This window comes from Nylanderia fulva, unplaced genomic scaffold (assembly GCF_048542155.1).
Source record: "Nylanderia fulva isolate GAGA-0341 unplaced genomic scaffold, ASM4854215v1 Scaffold393, whole genome shotgun sequence".
Taxonomy (NCBI): domain Eukaryota; kingdom Metazoa; phylum Arthropoda; class Insecta; order Hymenoptera; family Formicidae; genus Nylanderia; species Nylanderia fulva.
In genome coordinates this window covers 48,335-71,535 of record NW_028190470.1, presented here as the reverse complement: position 1 = coordinate 71,535, position 23,201 = coordinate 48,335, and the positions used below count along the sequence as shown (strand labels likewise).

The following is a 23,201-nucleotide window of genomic DNA, read 5'->3' as shown; positions in this document are numbered from 1 at the left end:
ATGTATCGTGTGTAATAGATTAAATAGATAGATAATTTATATAAATTTATAATTACTGAAATTTATATATATATATACCCATACAGCACCGATAGATTGCAAAGACATTACAACAATCTTTCACCGCAATATTGCAATATTGCAAATTCACTGCAAAATGTTGCTACATCATTGCTGTTGAATTGCAGCAATGTTAAAATGTCCGCTTTTTGGAAGATTGCAACAAAATATTACAACAATATTGCAATATGTTATGAGTTTGCAATAATGCTTGTTATTGCAACCATAAACTAATGTTGCATATACAGGTATGTAAATGTAAATAAATCATTAATGAAAATACGTTGTAGTTCATTTATATATATTACAATATATAAATTATAGAATTTGGATTACATGCAATATTTCCGAAATATTAATGTCATGTTGCTACAAGTGTGCTGGAATTTTGTGCACTTATATCTCTGCAATGTCTTTATAATGTTGCATTGCAACTTGCAACATTGCAACGTTGCTGCAATATAATTGCAATAATCTGTGCTGTATGGGTATATATATATATATATATATATATATGTATATATATATATATTAATTTCAATATATACATATATATATATATATAAATTATTATTTATCTATTACATACGATACGCCTTTTATTCAAATAATAGAAAAAAACAAAGAATGAATAAAATTTATTCATTTCATTTTTATTTGTTTTTATAAAATTTTTATTCAAAATAATATATTAGCAAAATCATTTATTGCGACTTCTAATCATAATATTACGCTAATTGATGTACAGCATTCATCTTATAAGATTTCCATGTGTTACTATCTCACAATACTATTATAAATAAATGTGAAATTTAATTTGCATTACTTTTATATTTTCATATATAATGAACAGATGTAAAATATTTCTCATTCGTGTGCGTAATATATTGGTTTTTGTATTTACACATATCAAATGCAAGAGAGACAAAGATAGAATGATACTCTCTCCTTGTCAAGCTGTCAGTATGTTACCACGAAAATTTCCCCATGAGTATAGATCTAATGAGATTTGTTCATCCCAAATATTACATAAAAAGAAGTTACGTAGCTTCGTGAAATATTTTTTAATATATTCTTTATATAATAAAGCAAGGAGACAAAGAGTCGAATTTTGCATTATTGCTCTTAAAAATTTATAATAAATTAAATACGATCTCGTGGCTAACCCAACCTTACCCGCTGCTAGCTGCGCATCTCCCCAAGTTATATTATAAATTTTATATTCATCTTTTTTCCAAAAAATCAATCTTTGTCTCCCTGCGGGCAATCCTACTGATTAAGAATATCGTAAATTTAATAAGATTCATTAAGTATTTTAGCTAATATCTGGGATAAACGAATCCGTAATTCCCAGCTGGCCGATAGACGTCTCCACCATGTCGCCTGTCGACCCTTAATCCAATCATAATTGAATGTAAGGAAAATAATCAACTTAGCTTTAGATCGTCTTAAGTCCGAGCTTAAGGGTCGGCAGTACACCCAGGCAAACTCCGAATTGATATTGGAGACCTCGTGCGGTGACAACGCGAAACTCCGGTTTCAGTGTTGCCAACGCCGAGAAACCAATTCTCGGGTTTTATGTAGTGGTGTATGTCTGTACACGTACATACACCACTGCATCGCTCACGCGGACGCACGTAAGAGAGACAAGGACCGATAATCACGTGTTCTCCTTGTTCCTCTACCGTGCCGGTATACGCGAGATGCCGCCTAAAAATGCTTTCTGGCCTTCCGTAGCAGAAAGCAGTAACGTAGCAAGACTAATAAGCACCCATTTTTGTAAATTTTATATATGCTTATGCACATATGTGGATATATTATTTATATATAAATATATATATATATAAAATATACTAATTTACTCTCAATTATATATGCTACTGTTATTATTTATCATTAGACAATTATAAAACAGAGGTTAGAGATTTGGTCTGACTACACTGGCCTCAAATTAAATTTGTATATATATTTATTTTAACGTTTCGACCATACGGGATGTGGTCCTTTTCAAAAATACAGATTGGAATATCAGAGAGTTACAGCATTTTGTCTTTAAAGTTTAAGCGCAAATTATGATTCGGAGAGATTTAACTTGTCAAATAATAAAATATAAAATAAATTATAAAACATATACATATATAATTTGTAGTGCTATATATATATATGTTTTATAATTGTCTAATGATAAATAATAACAGTAGCATAATTGAAAGTAAATTAGTCTACAATGTTAGACACGGGTACTTATTAGATTTGATAATTTATTGCTTATACTTTTTCGAGAGACAAGAATAAGAGAACGAATATAAATTATTATTAGCTTGTATAGCAATCATAGATTGACGAATATGCGTTGGTTATTCTTGATTTCTTTTCTATTATTGATGTTATTGTATAATTTGCTCCATAAATACTTATAACATAAAAGAACTTATGTCGAGTAATATTGATCAATGCAAAGGATGTTCAGTATGTATCACCCAGTAAATTATTAGAGTTCAAATATATCAATATCAATTTTTTAATAATATATTGGAATACAGAGAAATGATAAAAAAATATATTTCGGCAATAAACATTTTATAAATATATTGAAAATATTTTTACTACACGCGCGCGTGCGCACACACACACACACACACACACACACCCACATACACACTATATAAATGCAAAATAATACAGAAAATAAATTTTTAATAAAAATCAACATACCAGCTATTTGTGTGTGTATATGTAGCTGCAAGCATGCAACGGATTTATTACTTGATAAATTTATTTACGGATTTATTTTGCATTTATATATATATATATATATATATATATATATATATAGTGTATGTAATTGTAAAAATGATTAAAATATTTTCAATATTTAAAAATTTTCAAGTTTATCGCCTTATATTTCTATAATTTTTCTATATTCTAATATATTATAAAAAAATTGATATTGATATATTTGAACTCAAGTTTTTTACGTGATTGAATATTATTGCATTGAGCCATCATACGTTACTCGTAAGTTCTTTTACGTTATAATAGTATTTATGTAGCAGAGAGAAAGAGATAAGAGAGAGATTATACAATATAACTTCAATAATCGAAAAAAATCACGATAACGCTATTGTCATATCTATGTGTGTGCATATATATAAACTTATATATTATATATTTTATAAATAAGTAAAATATTATGCAGACAATGTATACAATATAAAATGTTCAGTTTGTGCTATGCTTCAATCAATAACACTGGTCAACAAAAAATGACTTTTTTTAGGTTCGAAGATTTCCAAAGCGTATTTTTGTAGATTTTTTTCATGCCGATTACAAATTCGGCCGCAAAAATTGCGTATCACGTCACGTTTTTTAGATATCTTGATCTAAAGATGCAAAAAAGGGCATTTTAGATACTTTTCCGTAAAATATATAGCTTTAAATTGGGATGTGATAAAAAGTGCTACGACGGCTCAAAATAAAACTTCTTGTAGTTTATGTAAAAAATATATAAAAGGTCGAACCTATAAACAGTTTATTGAAAAAACTAAATTAAAAAATTGAAAATATTTTTCGCACATTTCCTTATACTACTAATACAAAGTCTTTAGAGGTTCGATAGAATGGTTCACTTTTTTCACAGATATTAATGTAAAAATTTCTTCACTAATAAATAATGAATGTAAAATCAGATTTTTAAAATTAAGAAAGGCGGATTACAATTTTAAAGATTAAAGATTAATTAATTTAAAGATTATAAATTGAAAAAGAATATTTAAAAAAATATTCTTTTTATCTATTAATCTTAAAAAAATATTTTTTAATATTTTTATATATTAAAATATACTACCTATATATATTATTATATACAAATAATTGTTGATTATTATATTGCATTATTAATTAACTGAAGTTAGAGCAACATGGCAGCAGCGTTTTTTTTTACGTGGGGGAAACCTTCAAAAGGCACCCCGGTTTTCTGGGGTAGTGTGAGATTCTTACTCACTAAAACCCCCACTATGCATACGTTACATGCTGCAATATGGCGTTGATTCAATGGTATCCACGCCTCTTTATTGAAAGTGATCCGCCCTTCAGACGTCTCCAAATCTATCTGCAACAAGCAACTCTATAGATAATATCAATATAATTATAGTAAAAGAAATAATTCATTATAAAATCTGAAAGGAAAACAATGTCAATTATATAATATTAAAATATCAATTACTTATAATAACATCATAATTTTTTGCGCTTATTGGAAACACAACAATAGAAGCGCTACAACATATTGTTACATATTCTTATCCCGAAAATCGTTATATATAAATATTTAATACAAAATATTGTAAAAAATATTTAATATAAATATAAAAAATAATATAAATAATAAGAAATGTTAATAAAAGAATAATATATGCAATTTTTTCCAATGCAATCAAACATCTATGAATTATATATTTGATTGTATTATTTTTGAGATCTTTTCTATTTTAAAGTTTTTAATGTAGTACAATTACTTTGGAATAAAGATATATAATAATATGTATACAATGTACAGTAAACAATAGCAAAGCAATGTACATATAAATATATATACATACATTTAAATATCTAATCTTTTCTATAATTTGAAGTTAATAAAAATTTTAATATATGTAATTGCTATTGTTTCTGAACATATTTAATAAACAACACGAATTAATAATTCGAGTGGATCGCAATTTAAACTAAGTTAAATAAATATCTTTTATTTTATCCATGTTTATTTATTTAATGTATATAAAATATAATAAATATAAATGTGTGTGTGTGTGTGTGTGTGTATACAAAAATGTTGATTATCTCACATTATGTGTTTCAAATTATTATGATTTATTAAATATTTGTAAATAAATCTATATAAATTTTTAATATAAATAATTAAATATTTATGTACAAATAAAATATTTATAAATATTATTTTATTTGTACATAAATATTTAATTATTTATATAGATTTATTTACAAATATATAAATCATAATAATTTGAAACACATTATGTGAAATAATCTACATTTTTGTAAACACACACACACACCCACACACACATATGTAAAAGAACAAGAATAGCAATAATTCTTGCCTAACATTATCTTTCAATTATCGTTTCGTGTACGCAATATATGTATTTCGCATTATGCATCTGTAACAAATTATATCGAATGATTTATTATTTGCATATTAATTTGCATATTATCTACCCAGACAGCACCAAGTCTAAAATTGACGCATAAGATAGCATTAAGAAATCTTTAAGACAACTATCTTATGATATGATATCAAAAAGACATCTTAAAGATATCTTACGCGCCAATTTTGGACTTGGTGTTGTTTGGGTATATACAATAAATAAAATATGTACACAAATAAAATAATATTTGCATAAATATTATTTTATTTGTACATATTTTATTTACATAGATTATATGCAAATATTGAAATAAATCATTCGATAATTTATTACACATTTATTTATTATATAGATTTATATAGATTATATGCAAATATTTAAATAAATCATTCGATTATTTGTTACAGATGCATAATGTGAAATATATATTGCGTACACGAAACGATAATTGGAAGATAATGTTAGGCAAGAATTATTGCTATTCTTATTGTTCTTTTACATATAATATACATATACAGAGAAACAATGATAATACGAAAACCGGTTCTTGCTGATATCTCCCAATAATCGCATTCGTTCAACGCATTAGTGTTTGTGTCTACATGGATGTTACTACATATGCGATGTAAGAGAGACAAAGACAGAATGATAGTCTCTCCTTGTCAAGCTGTTAGCTGTCAGTATGTTACCACGGAAATTTCCCCTGCTCCTTATGAATCTAGTGAGAATCTTATCGTCCAGATATTTCATAAAATAAGTGACAAAACTTTGGTTTTTTTTTTTTTAATATATTCTTGATATAATAAAGTAGTCCGCCAAAGAGTCGGATTTTGCATTTTTGCTCTGAAAAATTTATAATAAATAAAATACGGACTCCTTGCTAACCCAACCTTACCCGTTACTAGCTGCGCATTCCTCCAAGTTATATTATAAATTTTATTTTCATCTTTTTTTCAATAAATAACTCTTTGGCGGACTGCATTTGAGCTTACTGATTAAGAATATCATAAATTTAATAAGATTCATTCAGTAGTTTCGCTAATATCTGGAATATAAGAATCTCTAATTCCCGGCCGGCCGATAGGCGTCTCCACCATGTCGCCTGCCGACCCTTAATTCGCCACGCAGCTATTTGATTGGTTGAACGGGATCTTAAGTCAACCTTCGACTAGACTTAAGACGATCTTAAGCCGGATCTACATTGGTCGTAGAATCATAGATCATAAGAAAATTGATCCAAATACAGTCGATTATTCTCCTCACATTTAACTGTGATTGGATCAATTTTCTTACGATCTACAATTCTATGACCAATGTAGACCCGGCTTCAAAGATATAAGATCGGATTATGAATACGGGCCTTAAAGACGGTGGGTAAATTACTGTTTCTACCAAGTGGGCCCGGTGGGCCCGGCATCAATAATCATGACAATAAATAACTAATAAGAACATTTTATTCAATCTACTATATATTGTAAATTATAATTATATAGTTTATATTCAACATAATAATTAAATATATGTAAGTATTTATATATATAAAATAGGATTTTGATAGTTATACCACCGACGAGGTACTATTAAAGACTTGACAGCCTTACGGGAGTTTGTGTCACCTACTAAATAGGCTTGTCGGTACGGTGTCGGTAGCTATCAAATTCCTATTTTATATATATAAATACTTATATATATATTTAATTATTAATTATGTTGAATATAAACTATATAATTATAATTTGCAATATAGTAGAACGAACGAAATATTCTTATTAACTATATATTTATTGCTATAATTATCGACCGATGCCGGGTCCACCGGGCCCACTTGGTAGAGATAGAAATTTACCCAGGGTCGACGGTCTTTAACGGTACCTCGTCAATGGTTATACCGACATCGTACTGACAGGCCTATTTAATAGGCGACACAAACTCCCGTAAGGCCGTCGGTCTTTAATAGTACCTCGTCGATGGCAGAAGCCATAGCTTCGTTAACTTAGCTGGTCAACTTCGACTTTTTTCATTTTTTAAAAATTGTTTGTTGGTCGTTTATTAGCGATTGTTGGCCTAATTACAACCTTTGTTGGTTTATATATCTTTTTTAAATTAAAAAAGAAAAATTAGCGTTAAGTTAGCCGGAAAATCTCATTTTTAATTAAAAAACGGTCTAATCAATGCGTAATCGTTTGCTGATGATTGTTGGTCTAATTTTAGCGTTTGTTGGTTTATTATTAGTCTTAAAATAAAAAAATTTATCTGACATTGAGGCCGCATCTGTAGTAATCGAATGTGATTAGTTTATTGCTTACGACTTAAGGCTTATTTCTATAAATGTAAGGCTAACATCTATAAAACTGGCTATGAATACGGGCCTTAACATCGGCAGGAAATTGAAAATATTTATTTTCTTCTCTAATAGTAAGTTGAAATGATAAATTGCAAAATGTGAGATATTTATTAGACAAAGAATAAACTTGTATTTATATCTTTTTGTAATCTTAAAGTTTTTAGATCTATATATTATATATATCATCAATTCAATGCTAGTCAAAATATAAATTCAGCATAAATATAATTATATTTTGACAGATTTATACATAATAATTATACTTGGTAAGGATCCTTATCTGGTTATCTGGGTATTTTTACTAAATATCTTCGTAAATATCTTCTTGTAAGCATTACAAGACTTTGATTGGGGCTCAAAAATAGGCTTCAAATAGAAAACACACAAATAAAACGCGCTCGGGCATATCCGAACTCGTCGAAAGAGACTTTTTAGATAAAAAGATATTTTTTTACTAAATTAATATCTTTTCGTAAATATCTTTTTGTTGTCAAGCACTACGATACTTGATTGGGGCTTAAAAATAAGTTTTAAATAGAAAACACACGCAAAAACGCGCTCGGACGTGTCCAAACTCGTTCAAAAATTTTTTTAGATAAAACAATTATAAACCCAAGGAGAACAGAAGGTCAAAATGATGTTAATTTGACGTTATATTGACTAAATATTGACCAAAAAATGATATGAATTTAGTCAATATGACGTCAAATTGACATCATTTTGACTTTTAATTCTGTTCTTGGGAAGAGCTTTGGTATACATTTTTACTAAATGTCTTTTTGTAAATATCTATTCTTGTTGTCAAGCACTACAAAACTGTTATAATTGAGGCTCAAAATTAGGCTTTAAATAGAAAAAAACGCGCTTGGACATATCTGAACTTATCCAAGAACTGGACAACAGACTCCACCAGTTACGTTCGATTGCTACTTATTGGATCTCGTCCGCTGAACGTGGCCATTTAAAATGACGCTGTGTGTATGTGTGTGTATGTAAATGTACAATAATATCTACACACCTGAACGAGGAGGAGGAGAACGCTCGGACGACCGGATGTGCTGCCGCGCGAGACACGCACGGCAGATGGAAGAGGTGCATGACGCCATGTTCGCCATGTTTTGATGTCGTCATCCCGCTTTCCCCTCTCCCCCCCGCGGACGTGTTACGCCGTGCAGCCACCACAATAGCCCGTCGTGTTTTTTAGCGTGTGTTTTTCAAGCGTAGAGTTCCAAAACGTGCTCGTTTTCCCCGGGGTGATTTCCGGCGCTGTTCCTCGTACCTCGTCGACCCTATTCAAGCATCCTCCGCTCCGAACCCTGATGATCGTACGCCCGCCAGGCGAAGCTGGATAACCCTCGTGGAAGCCTCGTTGGGCAGCCACGGATGTCCTCGTCTTCATGTTCATAGAAGTAGTCGCGGGGGGAGGTTTGCGACGTTTATCGTCCACAGGGTGATCGGCCTCCTGGTGCGACGACCTTGGGGGATCGATCGAACCGTCTTGCGTTCACTTAGCACTGCCTCCTCAACGTCAGTCGCCTCTTTATCTTCGCGGTTGACGTCTCTTCGCTCGCTCACTTCCTCACCCGACGTCGACCCAGGTCACCCTCAAGGGGGGGGGAGCGGGTTCCGAGGATCCCAAGAGGAAGACGGCCGGAGCGCGCCCCGCGTGCGTGCGTGCGTACGTACGTACGTGCGTGCGTGCGTGCGTACGTGCGCGTCTACCTTCTCCCGGAAGAGAACTCTCCACGTGTTGAAAAATGGAGTTGCGTCTGCACTCGCCAGCGGGAGCGGAACCGATTGTCTATCAGTGGCCCCTCACCTCGGGTTCTGTAAGTAGGATTTGTTTCTTTATTACTGCCTCTGGTGAATTGGTGCAATTAATTTAAGTATATTTTTTTACTCTAACTTACTACTTCATCGATTTGTAACTAGAAGTCTTCCTAAGCCAAAAGGCAAGGATTAAATAAAATTAACGTACTATAGTTCATTGGTGCAGCAATAAAGAACAAACTAAATTATTCAACAGGAAAGAAGCTGCGTAATGTATTATTGATTGCATTATATCCCAAGCAGCAAACTTATGTTATTTTGACATTTAATGGCATTATTCTGATGTTTAATGACATCAGGTTGCTACTTTGAATTGATATGTAGCTGATCAAGGGTGAAAGAGACGAGATTGAGTTTATTATGAACAATCTTTAATCTTACTCCAAGTTTTAATTCTTGTTTATTGTTACATTTGGCCTTTTTAAGGACTTATCATGTTACTTTGACTATATATATATATATATGCTTTTATTGTATATTTTATGTATGTATTATAGGATCGTCACGATGGGGCATTGGATGTTATCGAAACTATGAGATGGGTCTGCGATGATTTGCCGGATTTAAAGTTACCCTTGGAGAATAATATCCTGTGTAACTATGATATGAGGAATTATGAAAGCATGAAGGGCTTATGTGACAGATTTAACAGAGCGATTGATAGTTTAGTACAACTGGTATGTGCATTCTCACCATACAATATTGTGCAAAAGTATATTAATATATTTGCAGCTGATGATCTTTTCATTTTTCTAAAACTGGAAACTGGATAGGATTACTTTTGACCTATAACTGATTGCTGCACAATTTTGTCTATTAAAATAAAAACAAAAATTAAAAGTTTTTATTTTAAAATATATTTATAATTACTTATTGTTTGAATTACTTATGAGAAAATTTATCTGTTATAAATATAGAGATAATGTCTAATGTCATAGTAGAGAAAAATATCAAATTACATATGTGATAAATGTTAAAATTTTTTAAATTTATCAAATTAATTGTACATTTGAACATAAAATTAAAATTTAATATTTCTTTTTGAAACACTGAAAAAGTGATAATTTTAATTTTTTCATATTTTACACTGAAAATCATTAAAAAATTCGTTTAATTTTCAAACTAAAACTCATTTTAATTAATTTTAACTTAAAATATGAAAAAATTACTATTGACTGCATCAGCAGCAACCAACTATAAATTTTATACATCAGTGGAGAGCTGCAAATGTGTTAAATATAATTGATATATACTGTATTATATAACATTTGGTATGAAAATATATTAAATATATCGATATCTATAGGAAAAAGGTACCAGTCTACCATCTCAGAGATTAAATAAAAGACCTAGCAGGGGTTTACTTCGTCATATACTTCAACAAACTTATAATCAGGCTGTTGTTGAACCAGATAAGTTGAACCAATATGAACCTTTCTCACCAGAAGTCTATGGCGAAACTAGCTACGAACTTGTATGCCAAATGATTGATCAAATCGATGTGACGGAGGATGATGTATTTGTTGACTTAGGTTCTGGAGTCGGTCAAGTAGTTCTTCAGATGGCAGCTGCAACTTTATGCAAAATTTGCATTGGTGTAGAAAGGGCTGATGTACCGTCAACATATGCGCAGGTACGATACAAATATAATTATGTTGATAATTATAACTTAATCATATTTATGTGAATATATTCATTATAAAACTCAGCGGATCCTGATGTTCATAATGGGAGAGTTTTTGGAACAAAATTATTTAGTTTGATATATTTTTATCAATTTCATATCTATTTCACCTGAAACATCTTCAAAAGATGACGTTAAATCAGTATAACTGATTTTTTTTATTTGGAAAGGAGTTTTGATCCAAAAATTCTCCCCCAGGATTCGCTGGTATTCACACGATTCATTTCAACACCGTATTGAATCATAACAAATGAATTATTATTCCAGAGCATGGAAGTAAACTTTCGAAAGTGGTTGAACTGGTATGGAAAACGATGCGGGGAGTATCGTTTGATAAAGGGAGATTTTTTAGCCGATGAACATCGTGAAAGCATCACCGGAGCCACAATAGTATTTGTTAATAATTTTGCGTTCGGACCGACGGTTGATCATCAATTAAAAGAGCGCTTCGCCGATTTACGCGATGGCGCACGTATAGTGTCCTCGAAGTCCTTTTGTCCGTTGAACTTTCGGATAACGGATAGGAATTTGAGTGGTAATATACTCTTTCTCTATATATGTATACAGGGTCTCTCATTTTAAATGACGACGTCAAATATTGATTTGACACGAAGCATTTTAAACAAAGAAAAATATTTCAAACAAAAATTGTATTTAAAGGGGATTATCTGATGATGACCTTGATCTTGACCTTGGGGTCAAATTTGAAGGCCATTTGAAGGTCAATATAAAAATTTTAAATTAAAATTTAAGCCATAGGAATTTTAATTAAAAATTTTTATACTGACCTTCAAATTTGACCCCAAGGTCAAATTCAAGATAATCATCAGATAATTGCCTCTAAACCCTACAATTTTTATTTGAAATATCAGATATTTGAAATTGTCACTTAAAATGAAATACCCTGTATAAAATTCGTCTTTATTAATACTTAATATTTCCTTCATAATTTTCTCTTGCAATTTTTATTTGCTCAACAGATATCGGCACGATAATGCACGTCTCAGAGATGTCACCGTTGAAGGGTTCCGTCTCTTGGACCGGTAAGCCGGTGTCGTATTATTTACACGTAATCGATCGAACTAAATTAGAACGTTATTTCCACCGCTTGAAAAACAATAAACAAGGTGGCTTAGATGAAAACTCTGATTCTGTGATAAGCAACACTGCCAGCAATAGTAGTAAGGTTTCTAATAGGAACGAAAGAGGCGACAGAGCCAAGAGAGATCTTTCAAGGCAATTGGACAGTCCGAATCATTCGGAGCAGCAAGGAACGAACAGCGACTCCGATCTGGACGAGAACTCCATCAAGAGTCGTCGACAACCAAATAAGATACGGAGGAAATTCAATAGAAAAACCACGAACGGCATCACGAAGGCTCCAGCCAGAGGTAGACAGAGAGGAAGAGGCGTCAAGAGAGCCAAGCCTAAGAAGACGATCAATATATCCGGATTGGACCTGTTGCACAGTCAAACCTTGCTCAGTACATCGCCTCAGGCTCTTGGGAAAAAACCACCGCCCGCTCCTGGTTGTGTAGATCAACAGTTGTCCTCATTATCGCTTTCTTTACAGTCGCATTCCACCTCGGTGCACGAGGAACTCAGTATACCATCCGCTCCGTCCGCGACTCCTTACGCTCTGCAAATACTTTTGGACTTGTATAGGTAATTGTTTTATATATATATATATATATATATGTACTAGTTTTTCGACTTCAAGGCCTATATCTAATCTTTTTTTTAATAATTAAAATATCATTAGTCAATTACTCAAAGGATCAGTTTCTAAATTAATCGAACAAACTAGCCAAAATTGTTTATTAATTACAATGTTTCGATCATATGGTTGTAGTCCTTTTCAAGTATGAAAATTCTTGATGAAACGATTTTAACTTTGCAATCAATTCAACATATCGAGTTAACAAATTCAATAGCATCTATGAAATCTATGAAATATCTCGTAAACTATTTTCTTTTTTGATTATTCTACCTCTATGACTTTTTATACAGAATATTACAAGGAATCGATTCATGTAAAAAAATTCCATTATAAAAAAACAATGACCTTGAAAATCTCCCTTTAAGAAAAAGTCAGTAGCGTCAATTTCTTTCCCCCTTGAAATTCTACAACTTTTATTTGAAATATCCTTGTCACAGTTAAAAAGAGAGAACGTTCTGTCAGTATGAGAAACTTTGTCAAAAAATGTTTTTTTTCGCGCAAGTTTAAAAGCTATCTATTTATAATTTCCTTCTTCTGTCTGTCTGACCGCGATTTATTTCCACATTTATGAATCGATTTTTGTGAAATCATTACCAAAATTTTTCTTATTTTTCGAGGTAAAAATATATTAAAATTTACAAAAATTAAAAAATGCATAATATTACAAATTAAAATTTTATAAAAAACAAGAAAATATTTCAAAAGATAAAAGTTTCTTGAAGAGGGAAAAGTTAATAATCTTGAATTTCAACTTAAGGTCATCTTTCAAGGTCGTTTAAAGGTCAGCCTAATTTTTTTATATAACTCGATTCCTCATAATATTTAACATAAAAAGGGTAAAATAGTCAAAAAGTGAATAGTTTAGAGATATTTCATACTTAAGTTACTTAAGTTTACCTAAATTTTACTTAAGTTTAACAAAATCTATGAAATATCTCGTAAACTATTTTCTTTTTTGATTATTCTACCTCTATGACTTTTTATACAGAATATTACAAGGAATCGATTCATGTAAAAAAATTCCATTATAAAAAAACAATGACCTTGAAAATCTCCCTTTAAGAAAAAGTCAGTAGCGTCAATTTCTTTCCCCCTTGAAATTCTACAACTTTTATTTGAAACATCTCTAAAAACAATATTTTTGGAGATAAAAATTCATAAATGCTTTAATTTGTCCACACCGTATGTATATATATACATATATATCTTCTTTTTTGTCAATTTTATAACAAAAACACGTATATTCGTCGCAGGGACCAATTCATGCTTATGTTAGAATCAATGAGAACACCCAGCTACAAGGTATCCGTGAACACGGATATCGCGAAGGAGAGAGAGAGAAACTCTAGGCTTCAGTCGAGGGCGGCGCAACTGGAGAAGCAGATTAAAGTTCTTATAGATGATAGCGTGGCTCTTTTGAAGGCGCGAATGACCGAGTTAGGTATCAATGCTACGTCACCTGGGGATCTGCTGGCGAAGGCCAAGGAAATAGTTCTGAGGCACAAACAGCTGCAGGCCAAGGCGAGCAAGTTGCAGACACAGGTGGCGAATATGGAAAACGAACAGAGCAAACTGGTGGCGCTCAGACATCAGGAGTTGCAGGAGAAATATAACGAGAGCGTGAACGGTATAACGAATCCATCGCAGTCGCTCACTCGTGATTGCATATTAAAAGAAATTTCCGCCACTCTCTCCCAGCGTAAACGATTACATACACAAGTGCGTATCTTGCAAAATATCGTGAATCAACTTGTAATCTATATGCAGGGGGTTGGGTAAGTTATTGATTTTTTTAAAACTTTTTTTTTAGTTATAAATTTTTTTAAGTTAAGTTAAAATTAGTTGCTTATAAAATTAATTTAATTAAGTTAAAAGTTGCATGAATAAAAAATTTACTCAGTTGAAGTTCAGATTAAATTAACTGAAGTTAAATCAAAAGTTAATTTTTAAAAACATGATTTATATTAAATTAGAATTTGTTTGTTAATTCTTTTAAAATTTATAATAACAAATTTTGATTTTTGCATGAACAAAAAATTAATTCGATTGTAGTTAAGATTAAATTAATTCAAGTTAAATCAAAAGTTAATTTTTAAAAAACTTTATTTATATTGAATTAGAATTTTGTTTGTTAATTCTTTTAAAATTTATAATAACAAATAAAGAAATTTTGATTTTTGCATGAACAGAAAATTAATTCGATTGTAGTTAAGATTAAATTAACTGAAATTAAATCAAAAGTTAATTTTTAAAAACATTATTTATATTAAATTAGAATTTTATTTGTTAATTCTTTTAAAATTTATAATAAAAAATTGTCATTTTTATATAGAAATATATTTTTTGATAATTACAATTGATAACAAATGAACATAAAACTTAATAATACGTTTGTAACTTATAAAAAAAACAAGTTAAAAGTTATTAACTTAATTTTGTAACTTTTAACTAATTAACTAGTTATTACCCAACCCTGTCTATACATATAATTTATTTTACATTTTCGAGTGTATTTTGTTATTTAAGCATTTTAATCGATTTCTGAATTAATCCAAATTTATTTTCTCCACACACACTAGGTTTCGAAATTAGAGCACGAATTAAATGTACTGGAGAGGACGAATAACGAGAAGCAAGTAGCCGCGATCGCTCAGCAACAGAGAGACATGGCAGGGAGCAAACACTCGCAAAATCTACATCAACAGCAGAGAGATAGCAAAAACGGGACACCGCGAAAGAGCAGGGAGGGCCGCTCGAGATCGCAGGAATGGCCTGACGTGCCGGATATAGGAAAGATCCAGGAGAATAATCCAGAAATATTGGCGCAAAAGATCTTGGAAACCGGAAGGCAGATAGAAGCGGGTCGTATCCCGCACAGGCAGAGTACAAACAGCGGCAGCAGCAACAGTTCTAGGACCAGATTACCGCAGGCCTCTCTGAGTTTTTCCAAGCGCACCATCCGCCAATCCCTCTGCGCAGTCGTCGCAGGCGGCCGCCAAAGACGCGTCGAGTAGGACCCAAGAACCACCCAGGGTAGCCAATTTCGAGGACAGGCTGAAAAGCATTATCACGAGCGTGTTGAACGAGGATCAACAGAACAGGACTAAGCAGCAGCAGATGCAGCTGCAGGTGCAACTGCAGAATCAATCCGAATCCGAGAATAGAAAACGCTCTGTGTTACCACCAAGTGTCTCCACTCCGGATTATACTCAGGTAAGTGTGTATCGATCAATTATACATTTTGTTTTTAGATTCGCAGCGATGTTTCTCATCACCAGGTGATGATTTTGCAGGTTTCACCTGCAAAACTAGCACTTCCGCCGGCATCTCTCGCAGGAACGCATCTCGTCGTCCCATTCGACGTCGTCCGACAGAACGACGCTCGATCCTAGACAATCATCCAGCCACAATAGTCGGCTGGTGACCGGCGGAAATGGACTACTCGTCTCCACGGTCGGCGAACTCATGAACGGGGAGATAGAGAGGACTCTGGAGATATCCAATCAGTCTATAATCAACGCCACCGTTGACATGAGCGCGATCAGACCGGAAACCGTGTACTCGCCCATCAGCAGACCGGCGAGCGCCGAAGGAGACGCCGGCCTGTCGACCTTGGCACATGTAGCTAGTTACGTGCCTACCTCTTCGGGACCCTCCACTTCCACGCCCACAACTAGTTCAAGATCGTCCGTACTTTTTACTCCGGTGACGCAGCCGCAAAGGTACTTGCACTTCAATTTCACGCAAGTACTTTATGCGATGTATACAGGGTGTAACAAAAAGGTCGGGACACTCGATTATTTTGGAAACGTGACGTTTTATATAAAATAAATATATATATATATATATATATATATATATATATTTTAGACAAAAATTGTATGGCTTCAAGAGAAACATAAGGTAGTGGCAAAGATTTGACCTTGGATAGTCGTTTGAAGGTCACATGAATGTCACCTTTAATTTCTTAAATGGAATCTACTACTTTTCAAAAGACCGTTTTTCGACATATATATATGTATATATATATATATGTATATATATATATATAAAATGTAAAATATTCAGTTTTCGGTAATCTTATCTTAATTCTTTTATGATTGATCTTCATGTGATCTTCAAACAACTATTTAAGGTCAAATCTTTGACCTATCTTATGTCTCTCTTAAAGCTATACAATTTTTTTGTAAAACGTCATGTTTCCGACATAATCGAGAGTTTTTTTGTTACACCCTGTATACTACTTTGCAAATGTATCTTCACTACCTTCTTCTCCATCCAGATATACACCGGTCCAGTTGCCGCGAGCAGACATTAAGCCTTATCACGAATCCTACTTTTCGGATAATCCCACTCAATCGCTCACACAGTCCCACTCGGCGCCACCTCTACACTCATCGTCCCAAAGCGCGTCAAACGGAGGGGAATTGTTACCCGTAGAAGGGCTCGCGGCATCGTTGCATGCTCGAATATTGAACAACCATAATAACACCGGCAAAGCTGAATCGAGCCTCTCTAGCAGTAGAAGGTAATAATAATAATAATAATAATAATAATAATAATAATTAAGGGGCAAAAGTTAATAATTTTAAATTTAAACTTAAGCGTCATCCTTCAAGGTCATTTGAAGGTCAACCCGATTTTTTTATATAACTCAATTCCTCGCAATATTTAGCATAAAAGTTAAGGGTGGGATAATTAAAAAATGAATAGTTTACAAGAGATCTCGTACTTTAAAGTTCCCGGATTCTCGCCGCATCTTTCAAGGTCATTTGACGATCAACCTAATTTTTTCATATAACTCGATTTCTCATAACATTTAGCATAAGAAGTTAAAAGTGGAATAACCAAAAAGTGAATACAGTCGGACCTCATCCTACATTTCCGGTTTGAGAAACCTCTGATCCTACAACAAAGGGATCCCTACTCTGCAGTCCATTCGGAAAGATTCGGGTTCCGAACATTTCCGAATCGTGCGAAGTGCGTATGAGGTCCTGAATTCTGCTCAAGGTTCGGAAATCCAATGAGCCGGCACTGTCGTGTATATTTGAGAAGTAGGGATACGGTTCTCCTTCCGCGGTCGTAGCATGAGAGGCTTAAAAGTTCGTTGGCGTTCGTTGACGTGTCGGACGTGTTTCGTCTAAAAAATTTTTTTCTTTGTACGACCATTTTGGCCGATACCTTACATTTACACCGACATTCTTACACACATTACACTTACATAAGCTCAAAACAAACAAATAAAGCTTAATACTAACTTAGAAGATAATCTGGCAGCCTAAAACCACGAACATAAAACTGTGTTTTATTGCCAGAAAGGAAGGAAGAAGAAGAAGAAGCATGAGAGGCTTTTTTGTCGCAGGATAAAAGGTTTCGTAGCATAAAAGGGTCATAGGATAAGAGGTCCGACTGTAGTTTACGAGAGATCTCGTACTTTAAAGCTCTCGGATCCTCGCCGCGGCCGTGTTAGATTATGACGTCACGATTCCAATATGATCGGCGAGAAGCCAGGAGCTTGAACTGAGGACGATTGCAATCGAGCATAATATGACAATATTCGCCGCGTTCGTAGATTTCAGCCGTATCCCGCGATATACCACGAGCAGCAACAGCGGCAACGCAAGCACGACGAGTCCGAGTACGGCGGTGACGGCAATCTGCCAGTCGCAGACGTCCATGTCCATAAAAACGGAGGCGGTTGTATCATCGGTAAGCACAAGCGGGGCGCCTCTGAGTCCCCTCGTGGAACCGCATTCTAACACGTCGACGCCGCTGGTCGATGAGCCCCAGATGACGACGCAGAGGCAACGAAATGTCGTTGGGGATGACGGTAAGCGGGAACGATCTAACGCTTTGGAAACGTCCCCTTTTCGATTATATAATATGATGACTAGTATATGCTTGCGAATGAATCTGTACTCCAATTGAGTGATGCTTCGGGGTACAATAAGCTATGGAAGATTTGTTGTAATACGTGAAGCGAGCTATATGAATCTCGTATAATTCTTTAATATATATCCATTTTAATTAATATAGTCGTAATTAATATTACTGAAATTATGGCTGTAACAAGAAAATATTTCAAAAGATAAAAATTTTTCAAGGTCATCTTTCAAATTCGTTTGAAGGTCAACCTAATTTTTTTATATAACTCGATTCCTCATAATATTTAGCATAAAAAATTACAAGAGTAGGATAGTAAAAAAGTGAATAGTTTACGAGATACTTTGTACTTTAATGTGATAGAATTTTACATAAGCTACACAGAGAGAATTTTCTCTTAAAATTTACCCTGAAAATCATAGTAATCGTGCGACAATATGATATTGGAAGAATTTTATAAGTTTTTCTAATTAATATTTACTACAATAAAAATATTAATATCTACCATAATAAGATATAAAATATACTCGATTAATTTTATAATACTATGTAATACACATAGTAAAATTTTACTATATGTAATATACATATATATTACATAGTTTACTATGTAATATACATAGTAAAATTTACTATGTACATATTAATATTTTTTATTGTGGTAAATACATATTAATCAGAGAAACTCATAAAATTCTTCTAACATCATATTATCCCACGATTATCATGATTTTCAGGGTAAATTCTAAGAGAAAATTTTCTCCGTATATGAAACATTTCGTAAAATGTTCTTACTTAAAATATTTTTATATACAAAATAATGAGAGGAATCAATTGGTGTAAAGAAAACATTAATTCGCTACTAGCAGCTACATATTTTATTTTTGTATTAAATATTTTCTCGTATAGTATCGACAATTCAACTGTATTAATTAAAATGGAACACTTTGTATATTGTAATATTGTAATTGTCAATTTGATCTGATTAGAGAGAATATGTCTCTTCTTACAGTTTTCTTAGCTGCAAGGATGTACAACTGTTCTTTCACTATCTTATTATTCTTATCAGCTATACATAAGAAACGTAGAATGGTATATGACACTTTATTGATGAAATATATAAAATTTTATTATGTGCTATATTTTTCTAGATACTATGATATATTAATTTTTGTTCCCTATGCATCTCCACGTATTTACACATTTTGCACTAATGGTTTAGCTTTTATCTTTTATGGAGCTGGTGACTTTTGACTTTTATTTATATTTATTTTTGTTGTTTGCTGTATTTGTTAGATGCACTGTAGCTGTTTATCGGTTAGTTCTCTCTGTCTTGCATACTCAATCTCAAAATCCCTGAGGCTTGTTTTATTAGAGATTGAGACACACGCACAGATCGCAGAGAAGGGAGAAATGAAAAAAATACGGCTGCCTGTGGGTTGGTTCGTCGGTACGTTATACGCCGGTGAGTTGTCCCACGGTGGTCAAAGTTCATTTTGTTCTATTCGAAATAACCTTTAATTATATCTCTATAAATTATACATATATAGGGTATCTGAGACCACCCGTAAATGCCGAATATTTGGAAAACTGAGCGCAACAGATAAAAATGTTATAGACAAAAGTTGTAGGATTTTAATAAATACATAAAATGGTGATACATATTTGACCTTGACAGCAGTTATGAAAGATCAACGTCTCAAGGTCAACTTTAAAATCTGAAATGGAAACACCCATTTTTTATAATATCATCTACCAATTAATTGGAACAACTTTTGTCTGAAACATTTTTTTCTGAAAATGCCTCCATTGACTTTGACACGTATTTAAAATGGAAACTGCTTTTTAAAATAGTTGACATTGAGACCTCTTTTATAACTGCTGTCAAAGTCAAATATGTATCACCATCTCCTGTATTTGTTAAAGCCCTACAACTTTTGTTTAAAACATTTTTATCTGTTTTTCAAATAAGTTTTCAAAATAGGGTGGTCTCAGACATCCTGTATACAAGGTGTCCCAGGATTTTACCGACAAATTGCGAAAGTATGTACTATAAGTGGAAATAAGAAAAAAATATTACATGAAGTTTGGCTAAAAATGCTTTATTACAAAGTTCTGAACAAATATTGAAGTAGAATATGAAATAGGCAACAATTTTTCATCCAATGAAACAATTTAGTAACGTATTTCAAAATATCGATAATTACAAGCTTGATTTGATGTAAAATAAAACTTGTGCAGTGCAAAAATTCCGTACTAATTCTATGTGAATTGGATTTGGTTAAATGTTTTTTATATGTTGTAACTTATGAGCCTATTATATTTTTTGTTCAGCGAGTTGTAAATTACAATACAGGTATGTATATAAGAAAACTTATCAAGATCTAATTTTATATAGGATTAGTGCAGGGTTTTTGAATTGAAACTTTGTAATAAAGCATTTTTAGTCAAACTTCATATAACATTTTTTTCTTATTTCCAATTGTAGAATTGGGACACCCTGTACATGTAACAGTTTATATTTATTTAGCTTCTCTCCTTGCCTTATACGTGCGTACAAGAGAGAGAGAGTCAGTGAATTTATATTCTTTCCATTTGGAACAGACACAAAAGGCAAATGACTAATTTAGAAATCAATTTCCATGAAAATAAGCCAGAAGATACAAATTTGGACTTCACGGATAAATTCATGTGTACACAAACGCATGTTGAAAGTTACAGTTTTGAACAAGAATATTTTAATCTAATGGACTGTTACTCTTAGTGCATGTAAAGATGTAAAGCCTCACATTGCATGCGAAGATTTTGAAATATTTCTATTTATCTTATGCTTTAGTATCGTGTTCAACTTTCAATATATACAACTATCTCAATTTGTTAAGCAATTAGTACAACTAATACATTTATTGCATATCTGTATTCGCGCATTTATACTTCACAGAAAGAAACATTTTTAAAAATTTGGAGAGGGAAAGAAAATTGATAATCTTGAATTTTAATTCAAGGACATTTTCAAGGTCAATCTCTCTCTCTCTCTCTCTCTCTCTCTCTTTTTTTTTTTTTTTTTTTTTTTTACGGTACATTCTACAAATCTTTATATAGTATACGCACATTCATGTTGTATATATTGCTTACTAATAAGTAATGTATATATAGATACAAACTTTTGATCTTTAGGTAACGTTTATCTTGTAGGATATATTTTTGTATAATAAAATTTTGTATAACATTTTGTATAACAAAATTTATCATGAGTCAAGGACAAAGTTATATAATGATAAAAAAACAATTACAATTTCTATCAGGATATTGGCTTATTTTTATGTAAATTTGATGACACCTAGGTCATTCGACGCTTCTTGTTGACGTGTTACAATCCAACTGATCGGGATTCATTTTGCAGACGGAGAGGCCGATTGGCAGGATCGCATTAACTCGGGCTTCGATCGCCTGGTCGCGTTCGCTTCCACGGAGCTGGACAAGCGTAGGCGATCGACGGAGGGGGTGAACACGAGCCCTGACAGTGGACTGGGCTCGGATAGCGCGGTGACCGGACCGCCTCCCATAGCACCGTCGCCCGACGAGGCGCTAGGACCGCCGAGGACTCCGTCCCCGACGAGTCCGCGTCCCGCGAATCCATCCAGCGGGAGTCTTCCAAGCGGCGCGTCGTCGTCCTCCTCCTCGGTACCCTTGAAGTATCAACGACAGCCAGACCCGGAGCGGCATCACTTCAAGAAGAAGTTCTTTCACCGCGACTGGAACAACTCCGCGAGCACCAGTAAGTTTCGTCCCAAAGGCAAGGATTGGGATTGGAACCATTCCGGACAGTGGCCCTCGAATGACGAGCAATCTTAAGGGGATCCTAAGCTAGCCTAAGTTTCAGTCCTGTTTTATCGACAAAATGTAAGGCTATATTCAGCTATAAATCTATTTATTGGCTATACGGATTGTTTTTCATTTGAAATTAGAGCGCTTTTATATTTGTTAATATTAACCAGTTCACTGGTGAATCCGAAATCAACGTTTTGTGCCAAAACTGGTAAGAGCAAATAATTACGTATTTTATATGAAAGTTTAACTTTAGAGTTTACGATCCCAAAAACATGGGTGTACCAAGTTTCATTCAAATTTGTTCAAAATTGGCAAAGTACTCATTTATGAGTCATTACCAAATGTGGCACTTTTTTCGTCCATATGTGAGTCATTACCAGTGAACTGGTTAATACTTTAATTTTTACAGATTGATAAATCTTTTTCTTGTAGAAATTAAAGTATTAATATTAACAAGTGTGGAAGCGTTCTAATTTCAGGTAATACAAACAATCCGTATAGCCAATAAATAAATTTATAGCTGAATCTAACCTCATATTTTATCGATAAAATAGGGCTGAAACTCAAGGACGTTTAGGATCACCTTAACTTCATCTGTAGGCGAAAATTGAAAAATTGTGTGATCGATGAAATAAAGTCTCTCTGTTGCTTCTTCGAAGATGTGCGAAATGAGAGAAA

General features: G+C 32.9%; 2 protein-coding genes across 3 annotated transcripts in view; one reads left to right on the top strand and one right to left on the bottom strand.

The window, feature by feature from the left end:
• Positions 1 to 9,361, bottom strand: part of LOC114932917 (uncharacterized) — a 21,048-nt gene extending 11,687 nt beyond the window's left edge. The window contains exon 1 of one of the 2 annotated variants that reach the window (XM_085485803.1): positions 8,594 to 9,361. In XM_085485803.1, the coding sequence (XP_085341929.1) occupies positions 8,594 to 8,690 (97 nt within the window). In that variant the 5' untranslated portion in view covers positions 8,691 to 9,361. The remainder of the gene's footprint in view (positions 1 to 8,593) is intronic. The other variant, XM_085485802.1, reaches the window with a different exon arrangement.
• Positions 8,653 to 23,201, top strand: gpp (DOT1 like histone lysine methyltransferase grappa). Its single transcript, XM_029317022.2, is given in 14 exon segments — positions 8,653 to 9,404; positions 9,903 to 10,082; positions 10,712 to 11,038; positions 11,357 to 11,624; positions 12,070 to 12,754; positions 14,063 to 14,528; positions 15,389 to 15,757; positions 15,759 to 16,022; positions 16,103 to 16,126; positions 16,128 to 16,531; positions 17,092 to 17,337; positions 18,382 to 18,394; positions 18,396 to 18,639; positions 22,096 to 23,201. Coding segments are annotated over 14 exon segments (4,014 nt in total). The 5' UTR covers positions 8,653 to 9,332; the 3' UTR covers positions 22,548 to 23,201.